The sequence below is a fragment of the Oncorhynchus mykiss genome, chromosome 23 (genome assembly GCF_013265735.2).
Source record: "Oncorhynchus mykiss isolate Arlee chromosome 23, USDA_OmykA_1.1, whole genome shotgun sequence".
NCBI lineage: Eukaryota > Metazoa > Chordata > Actinopteri > Salmoniformes > Salmonidae > Oncorhynchus > Oncorhynchus mykiss.
In genome coordinates this window covers 28,288,196-28,302,833 of record NC_048587.1, presented here as the reverse complement: position 1 = coordinate 28,302,833, position 14,638 = coordinate 28,288,196, and the positions used below count along the sequence as shown (strand labels likewise).

At 43.7% G+C, this 14,638-nt stretch overlaps 1 protein-coding gene across 29 annotated transcripts in view; it reads left to right on the top strand.

The window, feature by feature from the left end:
• LOC110502535 (ankyrin-3) overlaps positions 1-14,638 on the top strand; it is a 184,628-nt gene that overhangs the window by 110,332 nt on the left and 59,658 nt on the right. For 26 of the 29 annotated variants that reach the window (XM_036960088.1, XM_036960107.1, XM_036960104.1 and 23 more), the window contains 2 exons: positions 314-412; positions 11,211-11,408. In XM_036960088.1, coding sequence (XP_036815983.1) covers positions 314-412; positions 11,211-11,408 — 297 coding nt within the window. The remainder of the gene's footprint in view (positions 1-313; positions 413-11,210; positions 11,409-14,638) is intronic. The other 3 variants (XM_036960100.1, XM_036960098.1, XM_036960101.1) reach the window with 1 other exon arrangement.

Here is a 14,638-nt window from a genome sequence, read left to right as displayed (position 1 = left end):
CAGCCTGTCACGCACACACAATACCATAATTTGGTTTCCTGGGTGAGTGTATATCACTAGAAATATATTTTATGCTGGATATATTTCTGTTGAAATATTCTTTATTTTGCTAGTTGTGTGGATGCACTGTCAGTGGGTTTCATTCAGCTTTGTGTGCTCATTGGTGTCACGCTAAAACAGGTCCCCGTCTGAAGTGGGTTCCATCAGCTCCATGGCTTTTCCGTCTGCTCTGATTATGTTCTGGCTTCCACCCTGCTGGTGCTTTGATGTTTGTGCTCCTTCTAATGTCGTGTTGCATGTGTGTGTGTTTTAGAGTGGGCTAACTCCACTGCATGTAGCTGCTCACTACGATAATCAGAGAGTGGCTCTACTGCTTCTGGATCAGGGAGCATCTCCCCACGCCTCCGCCAAGGTACTTCACTCAAACACACAATGTCATACACAGTCAGCATAATGAGACTAGTACCATACTGATTTGGATTCATTGATCTGATTACAGTTTTTTTTTTTGCGCTTTGGTACAATTTTCAGAAGTATCTGGTGAATTTTCTAAACTCTTAGTACAAAACTACAAACTGGTAACACTTGCAACACAGCCAGTCTCGCATTCAACACCTTTCATTCTGTATTCATTTTGTTTGTAGACATCATGCACCACACAATCATTGATCTAAAATATACGTTTAATCACCAAAATACAGCATAATGATATATTCTCAATTTAGTTATTTTAACAAGCAGTTAATCCAATAGCAACAAATGCAACATATTGTACAGTCTCAACGTCAACAGTGAAGAGGCGACTCCGGGCTGCCTACTAGGCAGCAAAAAAAAAAAAAAAAAAAAAAAAAAAAGCCATATCTCTGTCCAGTGTCTATGTTCTTTTGCCCATCTAAATCTTTTATTTTTATTGGCCAGTCTGAGATATGGCTTTTTCTTTGCAACTTTGCTTAGAAGGCCAGCATCCTGTTGTCACCTCTTCACTGTTGACGTTGAGACTGGTGTTTTGCGGGTACTATTTAATGAAGCTGCCAGTTGAGGACTTGTGAGGCGTCTGTTTCTCAAACTAGACACTTTAATGTACTTGTCCTCTTGATCAGTTGCTCAGGGGCCTCCCACTCCTCTTTCTATTCTGGTTAGAGCCAGTTTGCGCTGTTCTGTGAAGGGAGTAGTACACAGCATTGTACCAGATCTTCAGTGTCTTGGCAATTTCTCGCATGGAATAGCCTTCATTTCTCAGAACAGGAATACACTGACGAGATTCAGAGGAAAGGTCTTTGTTTCTGGCCGTTTTGAGCCTGTAATTGAACCCACAAATGCTGATGCTCCAGATACTCTACTAGTCTAAAGAAGGCCAGTTTTATTGCAGTTTTATTGCAGTTTTCAGCTGTGCTAACATAATTGCAAAAGGGTTTTCTAATGATCAATTAGCCTTTTAAAATGATAAACTTGTATTAGCTAACACAACTTGCCATTGGAACACAGGAGTGATGGTTGCTGATAATGGGCCTCTGTACACCTATGTAGATATTCCATAAAAAATCTGCCGTTTCCAGCTACAATTGTCATTTACAACATTAATAATGTCTACACTGTATTTCTGATCAATTTGATGTTATTTTAATGGACAGAAAATGAGCTTTTCTTTAAAAAGAAGAGGACATTTCTAAGTCCCTGTCACGCCCTGACCTTAGAAATATTATTTATTATTTACCTTATTTATTCTCTATGTTTGGTTAGGTCAGGGTGTGACTCTGGTGGGAGAATCTATGTTTTCTATTTCTTTGTTGTTGTTGCCTAGTGTGGTTCCCAATCAGAGGCAGCTGTCTATTGTTGTCTCTGATTGGTGATCATATATAAGTTGAATTTTCCGTTTGGGTTTTGTGGGGTGTTGTTTTCCGTTTAGTATCTGTGCCTGACGAAACTGTTCACTTTCGTTTTTGTATTCGTTATTTTTGTTTGAGTGATTCTTGACAATAAAGATCATGAACACTTTCCAAGCTGCGCTTTGGTCCACTCTTCCTTACGTCGACGAGCGTTACAGAACACCCCACCAAAAAAGGACCAAGCAGCGTGGCCAGGAGGAGTGGGAATCCTGGGCCCGGGAGAAAAGGGAGTGGAGGACATCCTGGACCTGGGAAGAGGTAATGGCAGGGGACAAGACCCTGCCATGGAAGCAGGCGGAGGCAGTGAAAGAGGAACGGTGACGATACGAGGAGTCAAGGCAACGACGGAAGCACGAGAGGCATCCCCCCCCCAAAAAATTTGGGGGGGCACACAGGGAGATTGGCGGAGGTAGGGTTTAGACCTGAGCCAACTCCCCGTGCTTACCGTGGGCACCGTGTTATGCAGTGATGCGCACGGTATCTCCAGTATGCATTCAGAGCCCGGTGTGCTCTGTTCCAGCTCCCTGCACTTGCCATGCTATAGGGGGGATTCAGCCAGGACCCGTTGTGCCAGCTCTGCGCTCCAGAACCCCAGTGCTCCTCCACAGCCCAGCATATCCTGCGCCGGCTCTACGCACTATGCCTCCAGTGCGCCTTCATAGCCCTGTGCGTCCCGTGCCAGCGCTCCACACTCACCGAGCTGGAGTGGGTATCCAGCCAGGATGTGTTGTGGCAGCTCCCTGTACCAGGCTTCCAGTATGTCTCCTCAGTCCTGTGAGATCTGTTCCGGCTCCACGTACGATGCCTCCAGTGATGATCCGTGGCACGAAGCCTCCAAATCAAATCAAATCAAATCAAATGTATTTATATAGCCCTTCGTACATCAGCTGATATCTCAAAGTGCTGTACAGAAACCCAGCCTAAAACCCCAAACAGCAAGCAATGCAGGTGTAGAAGCACGGTGGCTAGGAAAAACTCCCTAGAAAGGCCAAAACCTAGGAAGAAACCTAGAGAGGAACCAGGCTATGTGGGGTGACCAGTCCTCTTCTGGCTGTGCCAGGTGGAGATTATAACAAAACATGGTCAAGATGTTCAAATGTTCATAAATGACCAGCATGGTCGAATAATAATAAGGCAGAACAGTTGAAACTGCACAGCCAGGTGGACTGGGGACAGCAAGGAGTCATCATGTCAGGTATTCCTGGGGCATGGTCCTAGGGCTCAGGTCCTCAGAGAGAGAGAAAGAAAGAGAGAATTAGAGAGAGCATATGTGGGATGGCCAGTCCTCTTCTGGCTGTGCCGGGTGGAGATTATAACAGAACATGGCCAAGATGTTCAAATGTTCATAAATGACCAGCATGGTCGAATAATAGTAAGGCAGAACAGTTGAAACTGGAGCAGCAGCACAGCCAGGTGGACTGGGGACAGCAAGGAGTCATCATGTCAGGTAGTCCTGGGGCATGGTCCTAGGGCTCAGGTCCTCCGAAAGAGAGAAGGAGAGAATTAGAGAACGCACACTTAGATTCACACAGGACACCGAATAGGACAGGAGAAGTACTCCAGATATAACAAACTGACCCTAGCCCCCCGACACATAAACTACTGCAGCATAAATACTGGAGGCTGAGACAGGAGGGGTCAGGAGACACAGTCTCCAGTGATGATCCATGGCCCGAAGCCTCCAGTGATTATCCATGGCACGAAGCCTCCAGTGATGATCCATGGCACGAAGCCTCCAGTGATGATACATGGCACGAAACCTCCAGTGATGATCCATGGCACGAAGCCTCCAGTGATAATCCATGGCACAAAGCCTCCAGTGACGATCCGTGTCCTGGAGCCTGCAGTGATGATCCATGGCATGAAGCCTCCAGTGATGATCCATGGCATGAAGCCTCCAGTGATGATCCATGGCACGAAGCCTCCAGTGATGATCCATGGCCTGAAGCCTCCAGTGATGATCCATGGCACTGAGCCTTCTGCGAGGGTTCCAAGTCCAGAGCCTTCAGCGAGGGTTCCCAGTCCAGAGCCTCCGGCGATGATCTACGGTCTGGAGGTCCGGAGTCTCCAGTGGCGGTCCGGAGTCTCCAGTGGCGGTCCGGAGTCTCCAGCGACGGTCCGCAGTCCAGAGTCTCCAGCGACGGTCCGCAGTCCAGAGTCTCCAGCGATGGTCCACAGTCCCGAGCCTCCGGCAGCAGTCTGCAGTCCCGAGCCTCCGGCAGCAGTCTGCAGTCCCGAGCCACCAGCGGCGGTCTGCAGTCCAGAGCCTCCGGCGATGATCTACGGTCTGGTGATCCCGGCACCGGAGGCTTAGGTCAGGGTGGTTAGGTTTGGTTAGGTCAGGGTGTGACTCGGGTGGGAGAATCTATGTTTTCTATTCCTTTGTTGTTTTTGCCTGGTGTGGTTCCCAATCAGAGGCAGCTGTCTATCGTTGTCTCTGATTGGGGATCACATATAAGTTGTCATTTTCCGTTTGGGTTTTGTGGGGTGTTGTTTTCCGTTCAGTATCTGTGCCTGACGGAACTGTTCGCTTTCGTTTTTGTATTCGTTATTTTTGTTTGAGTGATTCTTGACAATAAAGATCATGAACACTTTCCAAGCTGCGTTTTGGTCCACTCTTCCTTACGACGACGAGCGTTAAAACTTTTGAACGGGTAGTGTATGTCTCGATTGAAATCATTGCATGCTTAATCTATGGCCTGAAGGAGGGTGGTACACTCGTGGGGAAGGCAATCATACATCTTCCAGCTGTATTGTAATTGTGTATTGTATTCTACTTATGTATTGTAGTGGTCCCACTAGGGTCACATACCAAAATGTGTGGACTGTTGACACTTTGGATAAAAGTCTGCTAAGTAATTGGAATATATTACGTTATTACAGTACTGAATTCTAGTGCAACCTCATTTTGGATAGATGTTTACTGTATAGGGGATGCATTTCTTTCTTGTTTTGGACTTTCAGGATTATTTGCGTTTTGGTATTGATATTGTATTACTGCATTGTAGGAGCTAGAAACGTATTTCGCTGCACCTGCTGTAACATCAGCTAATTTGTGTACGTGACCAATACACTTCCACTTGATTTGTGACTGAAGTAAAATCATAATAGTTACTGTACCTAAGGTTTAAGTGATCATGAATTAAGAGCAGTAGGATTAAGTAATGGGAACGTGTATTTTTAATGAAAGTGAAGAGAATCATATCAAAAGTAATGAAACATTGCATTACGAAGGCAAAGACTTGATATGAACCTGTATTGAAATGTGGAACATGTATTTGTAGATGAAACACTGATTAAGTTTGAAAAAGTGACTGATTTTGTCGGTTTGACTTAGTCAATTGAAAATGTGCTAAGAGTTTTGAAACAACTGTCTTTTTGATGATGTGTTTGAGTTTTGTAATACGAGTTGTGAAATGCACCACAGACTGTAAAGCAGGCATAATGCAGATGCTTGACCTTTTGGTCCACAGTGTTGGTTTGTTGTCTCTTGTCCTTGACCTGTCTTGTCTTTGACATTGTCTTTGAGAGTTAGGTTTAATCTTTGGATTGGCTTAACTTTAAAGACATCTAGTAGCTGAAATAGTACACTTCAGTAAAAATGTACATCATGCTACAAACTGATGTGTTTTATTAACCAATGATGATGTGAATAGGAGAGGATAGGAGTGACTTAACTTCCAGTGCCGTCTTTCAAAGAGCAACCATGGATGATATAGGCTAGTAAATGTGCTATTGTGTGATAGGATTGAGTGCAAAGTTGACTGCTTCATTTTGCTTGTTTGTCAAGACTGTCACAGGCTTCTGTGTGGTCCCATAGAAAAGCATGGTAACTAAGTTATTGCTGTTGTTGAACCGCATAACAGTTAGACAAAGCTCTTCGTGTGCCAGAGTGGACCATGCCCAGTGACTTAGGGTCACCTTTTGGTTGGCTTGTGGTTGTACAGGCCCTGCTGTAGTGTTGGAAATTATGCTCAGGCTATCCACCAACATCCAATAAAACTGTCTTGGATGAAGGAAGCCTTGTAAAACAAGGCCTTGTAAAACAACTCTCTTTCTATTCACACCCCTTGACTTTTTCCACTTTTTGTGTTAAAAAGTGGGATTAAAATGGATTTAATTGTCTTTTTTTGTCAACAACATACACAAAATACATTAATGTAAAAGTGGAAGAAACATGGATGGAAAATAAAACACTAATATATCTTGATTAAGTAAATATTCAACCCCCTGTGTCAATACATGTGTCAATACATGTTAAAATCACCTTTTGCAGTGATTACAGCTGTGAGTCTTTCTGGGTAACTCTCTAAGAGCTTTGCACACTTGGATTATACAATATTTGCACATTATTCTTTTAAAAAATCATTTAAGCTCTGTCAAGTTGGTTGTCGATCATTGCTAGACAGCCATTTTCAAGTCTTGCTATAGATTTCCAAGCCTATTTAAATCAAAATGGTAACTAGGCCACTCAGGAACATTCAGTGGTATTCTTGGTAACATTCTTGGTAAGCAACTCCAGTGTATATTTGGCATTGTGTTTTAGGTAATTGTCCTGTTAATAGGTGATTTTGTCTCCCAGTGTCTGTTGGAAAGCAAACTGAACCAAGTTTTCCTCTAAGATTTTGCCTGTGCTTAGCTCTATTCCATTTCTTCTATCCCCTCAAAAAACTCCCTTGCCAAGGATAAGCATACCCATAACATGATGCAGCCACCACTATGCTTGAAAATATGAAGAGTGGTACTTTGTGATGTGTTGTGTTGGATTTCCCCCAAACATAACGCTTTGTATTCAGGACAAAAAGTTAATTTCTTTACCACATTTTTTAAAGTATTACTTTAGTGCCTTATTGCAAACAGGCTGCATGTTTTGGAATATTTGTTTTCTGTACAGGCTTCCTCCTTTTGACTCTGTCATTTATGTGTATTTTGGAGTAACTACAATGTTGTTGAATCATCCTCACTTATGTCCTATCACAGCCATCAAACTATGTAACTGAATTAAAATCACCATTGGCCTCATGGTGAAATCCCTGAACGATTTCCTTCCTCTCTGGCAACTGAGTTAAGAAGGGCCCCTGTGTCTTTGTCGTGACTGGGTGTAATAATACACCATCCAAAGTGCAATTCATAACTGCACCATGCTCAAAGGGATATTCAATGTTTGCTTTTTTACCCATCTACCCAATAGGTGCCCTTCTTTGCAAACCATTGGAAAAGTCTCCCTGGACTTTGTGGTTGAATCTGTGCTTGAAATTCACTGCTTGACTGAGGGACCTTACAAATAATTGCATATGTGGGGTACAGAGATGGGGTAAACACTATGATTGCCCACGGAGTGAGTCCATGCAATTTATTTTGTGACTTGTTAAGCACATTTTTACTCCTGAACTTATTTAGGTTTGCCACAACAAAATGGTTGAACTCAAGACATTTCAGTCTTTTATTTTTTATTAATTTGTAAACATTGTAAACAATTTGTCAAATAATTCCACTTACGGGGTATTGTGTGTAGATCAGTGACACAAAATCTAAATTTAAATCATTCAAAATTCAGGCTCACAAAAAACAAAATGTGGAAAAAGTAGGCACTGTAAATCTGTGTTAACAAGCTTCAGTCAGTGTCTCTTGTCTAATTTCAGTGTTTTGGAAATGAACTAAATCTTCTCTTGGAGGCTCAGGTTTGGCTTGGTGAGATTATAAGAGTTATAAGTCACATGACAGAAAACAGTTGATGTGTTTCTCAGCTGCCTGCCCTTCTGGCTTCAGTCACAGCAGAAACACACGCACACAGACAGACAGACAAAGACAGATAGACAGACAGAGAGATGGAAAACTGTAAAATTATACAGTCTGGAAATCTTTGCCAATGACCCAAAACAGTCGTAGAATACAAAAAACAAATCTGATTTAATACATGTAGTCGTACTGTGATATGATATGCTTGTTATCATGGTATGAACTAATATTACTGCCTTGCACTGAGTTACCTTATTTATTACAGTGGGGCAAAAAAGTATTTAGTCAGCCACCAATTGTGCAAGTTCTCCCACTTAAAAAGATGAGAGAGGCCTGTAATTTTCATCATAGGTACACTTCAACTATGACAGACAAAATTTGAAAAAAAAAATCAGAAAATCACATTTGTAGGATTTTTTATGAATTTATTTGCAAATTATGGTGGAAAATAAGTATTTGGTCACCTACAAACAAGCAAGATTTCTGGGTTTCACAGACCTGTAACTTATTTTTTAAGAGGCTCCTCTGTCCTCCACTCGTTACCTGTATTAATGGCACCTGTTTGAACTTGTTATCTGTATAAAAGACACCTGTCCACAACCTCAAACAGTCACACTCCAAACTCCACTATGGCCAAGACCAAAGAGCTGTCAAAGGACACCAGAAACAAAATTGTAGACCTGCACCAGGCTGGGAAGTCTGAATCTGCAATAGGTAAGCAGCTTGGTTTGAAGAAATCAACTGTGGGAGCAATTATTAGGAAATGGAAGACATACAAATCAAATCAAATCAAATGTATTTATATAGCCCTTCCTACATCAGCTGATATCTTAAAGTGCTGTACAGAAACCCAGCCTAAAACCCCAAACAGCAAGCAATGCAGGTGTAGAAGCACGGTGGCTAGGAAAAACTCCCTAGAAAGGCCAAAACCTAGGAAGAAACCTAGAGAGGAACCAGGCTATGTGGGGTGGCCAGTCCTCTTCTGGCTGTGCTGGGTGGAGATTATAACAGAACATGGCCAAGATGTTCAAATGTTCATAAATGACCAGCATGGTCGAATAATAATAAGGCAGAACAGTTGAAACTGGAGCAGCAGCACAGTCAGGTGGACTGGGGACAGCAAGGAGTCATCATGTCAGGTATTCCTGGGGCATGGTCCTAGGGCTCAGGTCCTCAGAGAGAGAGAAAGAAAGAGAGAATTAGAGAGAGCATATGTGGGATGGCCAGTCCTCTTTTGGCTGTGCCGGGTGGAGATTATAACAGAACATGGCCAAGATGTTCAAATGTTCATAAATTACCAGCATGGTCGAATAATAATAAGGCAGAACAGTTGAAACTGGAGCAGCAGCACGGCCAGGTGGACTGGGGACAGCAAGGAGTCATCATGTCAGGTAGTCCTGGGGCATGGTCCTAGGGCTCAGGTCCTCCGAGAGAGAGAAAGAAAGAGAGAAGGAGAGAATTAGAGAACGCACACTTAGATTCACACAGGACACCGAATAGGACAGGAGAAGTACTCCAGTTATAACAAACTGACCCTAGCCCCCCGACACATAAACTACTGCAGCATAAATACTGGAGGCTGAGACAGGATGGGTCAGGAGACACTGATAATCTCCCTCGATCTGGGGCTCCACGCAAGATCTCACCCCGTGGGGTCAAAATGATCACAAGAACGGTGAGCAAAAATCCCAGAACACATCCCAGACCTAGTGAATGACCTGCAGAGAGCTGGGACCAAAGTAACAAAGCCTACCATCAGTAACACACTATACCGCCAGGGACTCAAATCCTGCAGTGCCAGACGTGTCCCCCTGCTTAAGCCAGTACATGTCCAGGCCCGTCGGAAGTTTGCTAGAGAGCATTTGGATGATCCAGAAGAAGATTGGGAGAATGTCATATGGTCAGATGAAACCAAAATATAACTTTTTGGTAAAAACTCAACTCGTTGTGTTTGGAGGACAAAGAATGCTGAGTTGCATCCAAAGAACACCATACCTACTGTGAAGCATAGGGGTGGAAACATCATGCTTTGGGGTTGTTTTTCTGCAAAGGGACCAGGACGACTGATCCGTGTAAAGGAAAGAATGAATGAGGCAATGTATCATGAGATTTTGAGTGAAAACCTCCTTCCATCAGCAAGGGCATTGAAGATGAAACGTGGCTGGGTCTGTCAGCATGACAATGATCCCAAACACACCGCCTGGGCAACGAAGGAGTGGCTTCGTAAGAAGCATTTCAAGGTCCTGGAGTGGCCTAGCCAGTCTCCAGATCTCAACCCCATAGCAAATCGTTGGAGGGAGTTGAAAGTCCATGTTGCCCAGCAACAGCCCCAAAACATCACTGCTCTAGAGGAGATCTGCATGGAGGAATGGGCCAAAATACCAGCAACAGTGTGTGAAAACCTTGTGAAGACTTACAGAAAACATTTGACCTCTGTCATTGTCAACAAAGGGTAAATAACAAAGTATTGTGATAAACTTTCGTTATTGACCAAATACTTATTTTCCATAATTTTTCTCATTTTGTCTGTCATAGTTGAAGTGTACCTATGATGAACATTACAGGCCTCTCTCATCTTTTTAAGTGGGAGAACTTGCACAATTGGTGGCTGACTAAATACTTTTTTGCCACACTGTATATGACAGTTGAAGTAGGTGTCAAGAGCTTGTGTCACTTTTTCATATCTGCCTACTGCCTCCACCCATGGTCTCAGCTCTGTCTGCATTACACCCCCCACCGCCCTGCACTCCTTGGACTTTTTATGGCGTTAAAGCCTCCCTGTAATGTCATACCAACAGTGGAGCTCCTCTAGCTGTCCTCTCCAGGGAAACCCTTTGGGAATGTTGGGATGGATCCGGCTTTAACATCCAGCCAAATACTCTCTTTCTGCCTGCCTGGCTCTATTGTTATTTAGTAGTGTGTGTCTAGTGAAGGGAGAAGAGGGTGAAACAGGTTGTTTCTGTTAACATCATCCTGGTGCTTGAAATTTGTCTGACAAGACTATTTAAATGAAATCAATAAAACTAACGATATCCCTAGGCTAAACAAGGCCTTAAATTAAATATTGCACCTAGCTAAGATTATGGAATGTTTAATGTACTGTGTGTTATCATCTCTTTATCTAGAACCCTAATGAGGACCCATGCAGATAAATATTTGGAAAAATAATAGAAGAGAGTAGAATAGAGCAGGGGGCATAAATACACTGTAATTTTAACTTAAGAACTGCAAATGACACGATCTGCCCCATGGCAAAATGTGTAGAATTGCAAGAAAATAGCTTAAAAACTGTTAAATGCCCCAAGGCAAAGTGTTGTCTCTGATGGCAAGAGGGCCTTTAAAATCTTATTTGACAGGGCCTGAGCCTTGATTTCTCTGGTCATGCACTGCAGAAGTCATAGTAAAATGCTTGTATGCTATTTACATCGCACTCTAAAGTAGGAGTTGTTTTCTGATATTATGAGGGGGTCCCTGATGAATTTGCTATCACAAAAGGGGTCCAGATGCTAAAAGCTAAAAAGTACCCTGGAATAGAGTACACTCAGAGAGTGCTGAATACCTTTCCCCTGTGTCTCTTCTTCTTAGAATGGCTACACACCCCTCCACATAGCTGCCAAGAAGAACCAGATGGACATAGGGACCACGCTACTGGAATACGGGGCGGACACCAACGCTGTGACCCGCCAGGGCATCAGTCCTGTTCACCTGGCTGCACAGGAGGGCAGTGTGGACCTGGTCTCTCTGCTCCTCTCCAAGAACGCCAATGTCAACATGGGCAACAAGGTAACACACACACTGTGTATACACAGACAGACAGACAGACATACAAAGCACACATACAGCACACTATACTACATTCACGTAAACACACACACACACACACACACACACACAACAAACACACACTCTCACCTGGCCTCACAGGATGGTAACTTATGTGGAAATTACATTTCAACACTCATAGACCTCAAGACCCATCAGTACCTTGGACACACAGACACTCATACTTTACACTACTGTTCAGATACACACATGCACAACAAGATGGCACCGACAAACATGGTCGCCCTGTTTCTAGCTCCTAACTAACTTTGCTGTATATTTTTTTTACAATATTTGCTCAAAACGTTTCTTGAATTATTACCGACAGCTGAATTTGTTTTGTTGATATTACTGTATATTGGCAGTCACTCACCAGGATTTCGACCAGAAATGTTAATTCCCTGAATTGGATTCTTTGTTTGAACTTCCTGAGGCAATTCTGTTAATCCTGAGGGCTGCTCCAAGTCGCTATCACCTGAGAAGAGAAACATATAGTAGGCTCTTAGTCAGAGTAGGCTCTTAGTCAGGAGGTGTGCATACCATCCAGCGCTTCCGAGTATATTACTCGCTAATGTTCAGTCCCTGGACAATAAAGTAGACAAGCTCAGGACGAGGATCTCCTTCCAGGCAGACACCAGGAACTGTAACATACTCTGTTTTACTGAATCATGTCGATCTCCGGATATACTGTCTCCATCCATTCAGCCAGCGGGGTTCTCCGTCCATCGCACGGACAGGAGGTTGGAGGTGTATGTTTCACGTTTAACTACTCATGGTGTGATTGTAGTAAAGTACAGAAACTCAAGTCCCTTTGTTCTCCCGATCTGGAATACCTCACCATCAAATGCCGAACGCATTACCTCCCGAGATAATATTCCACTCAAGGAACTACACTGGACTTTGTGAAAACTGGAAACCGTATATCCTGAGGCTACATTTATTGTACATGGGGACATTAATAAAGGAAATCAAGAAAACGCTACCAAAGTTTTATCAACCCATCTAGTGTGCTACTCGCTCATCGAGCACTCTTGACCATTGGTACTCCCCCGCCCGCCCTTTGGCAATACAGATCACGCCTCCATTTTGCTCCTCCCCTCCTATAGGCAGAAACTTAAACAGGAAATACTTGTGTTAAGGACTGACCAATCCAAATTTGCAGCATTTGCGCAAAACTGAAAGTGTGAACCACCACATTTAACCACGGTAAGGTGACTGGGAACATAATCTGTACAAACAGACTAGCTATGCCCTCCGCAAGGTAATGAAAAAGGCTAAATGACAGTATAGGGACAAAGTGGAGTTGCAATTGAACGGCTCAGACATTAGATGTATGTGCCAGACAATCACGGGTTATAAAGAAAAAGCCAGCCACGTCGCAGACACTGATGTCTTGCTCCCGGACAAGCTAAACAAACACCTTCTTCACCGCTTTGAGGAAAACACAGAACCGCCAACTCAGGCGGATGCCGCTCAGATGGACTGTGAGCTCTCGTTCTCCGTGGCTGACGTGAGCAAGGCATTTAAGCATGTTTATTGACGTATTCCAAGCCACATCCTCAGAGCATGTGCAGACCAGCTGGCTGGAGTGTTTACGGACATATTCAATCTATCCCAGTCTGTTATTCCCACTTGCTTCAAGATGTCCACCATTGTTCTTGTATCAAAGAAAGCAAAGGTAACTGAACTAAATAACTTTCACCCTGTAGCACTCACTTCTGTCATCATGAAGTGCTTTCATGAGGATCATATCACCTCCACCTTCCCCAACACCGTAGACCCACTACAATTTGCATACCGCCCCAACAGATCCACGGATGACACAATCGCCTTCGCACTGTACACTGCCCTCTGCCCTATCTCATCTGGACAAGAGGAATACCGACTACAGCTCAGCCTTCAACACCATAGTGCCCTCCAAGCTCATCACTAAGCTCGGGGCCATGGGTCTGAACCCCGCACTGTGAAACTGGGTCCTGGAATACCTGAGGAGCCGACCCGAGCTGGTGAAGGTAGGCAACAACACCCCCACCACATTTAACCTCAACATGGCCCCACTGTGTGGCCCACGCATGTCTACCATGCAATCATCAAGTTTGCTGACGACACAACAGTGGTAGGCCTGATTACAAACAATGACGAGACGGCCTACACGGAGGAGGTGAAGGCCCTGACGGAGTGGTGCCAGGAAATATAACGTATTCCTCAACATCAACAAAATGAAGGAGCTGCCTGCCCTCCAGAACTTCTACATCATCTGGTGTCACAGGAAGGCCAAGAAGATCATCAAGGAACTCAGCCACCCAAGCCAGGGCCTGTTCACCCCGATACCATCTACAAGGCAGAGACAGTAAAGGTGCATCAAAGCTGGGACAGAGAGACTGAAAAACAACATCTCCAGGCCATCAGAATGTTAAACAGTCACCACTAGTCAGCCTCTGCCCAGTACATTGCCCTGAACTTAGTCAGTGTTACTAGCCAGCTACATCCCGGTACTCTGACCTGCACCTTAGAGACTGAAGCCCTATGTACATAGTCATTGAACACAGGTCACTTTAATTATGTTTACATACTGTTTTACCCACTTTATATATATTTTTTTCTAGTCAAGGCTCATCCTATATAACTACTATATTTCTTCATTTCTTTCTTTTTGGGGGATTTGTGTGTATTGGGAAAGGGAAAGGGGGATACCTAGTCAGTTGTACAACTGAATGCCTTCAACTGAAATGTGTCTTCCGCATTTAACCCAACATTTAACCCAATCAGAGAGGTGCGGTTAGGTATTACTGTGCTGTTGGATTTAGAAACATAAGCATTTCACTGCACCTGCAATAACATCTGCAGAATATGTGTATACGACCAATAAAATTAGATTTTTTATATGATTTGACAACCACAGACACGTGTAACCAAAGGCACATACACAGACATACCAGGGTCAGGCTTTTCTGGGGTTGATTTAAGCCCGCTAATATTAGCCGAGAGGGCCTGTGTCATCGTAATGAGCACTAGTTGAAGGCAGATTAACACCTCTCAGTACAGCGCCATCATTAGCGTAGTGGATCAAATCAAATGTTATTCGTCACATGCGCCAAATGCAACAGGTGGAGTAGACCCTACAGTGAAATGCTTACTTACAAGCCCATAACCAACAATGCAGTTTTAAGAATATAGAGTTAAGAAAAGAT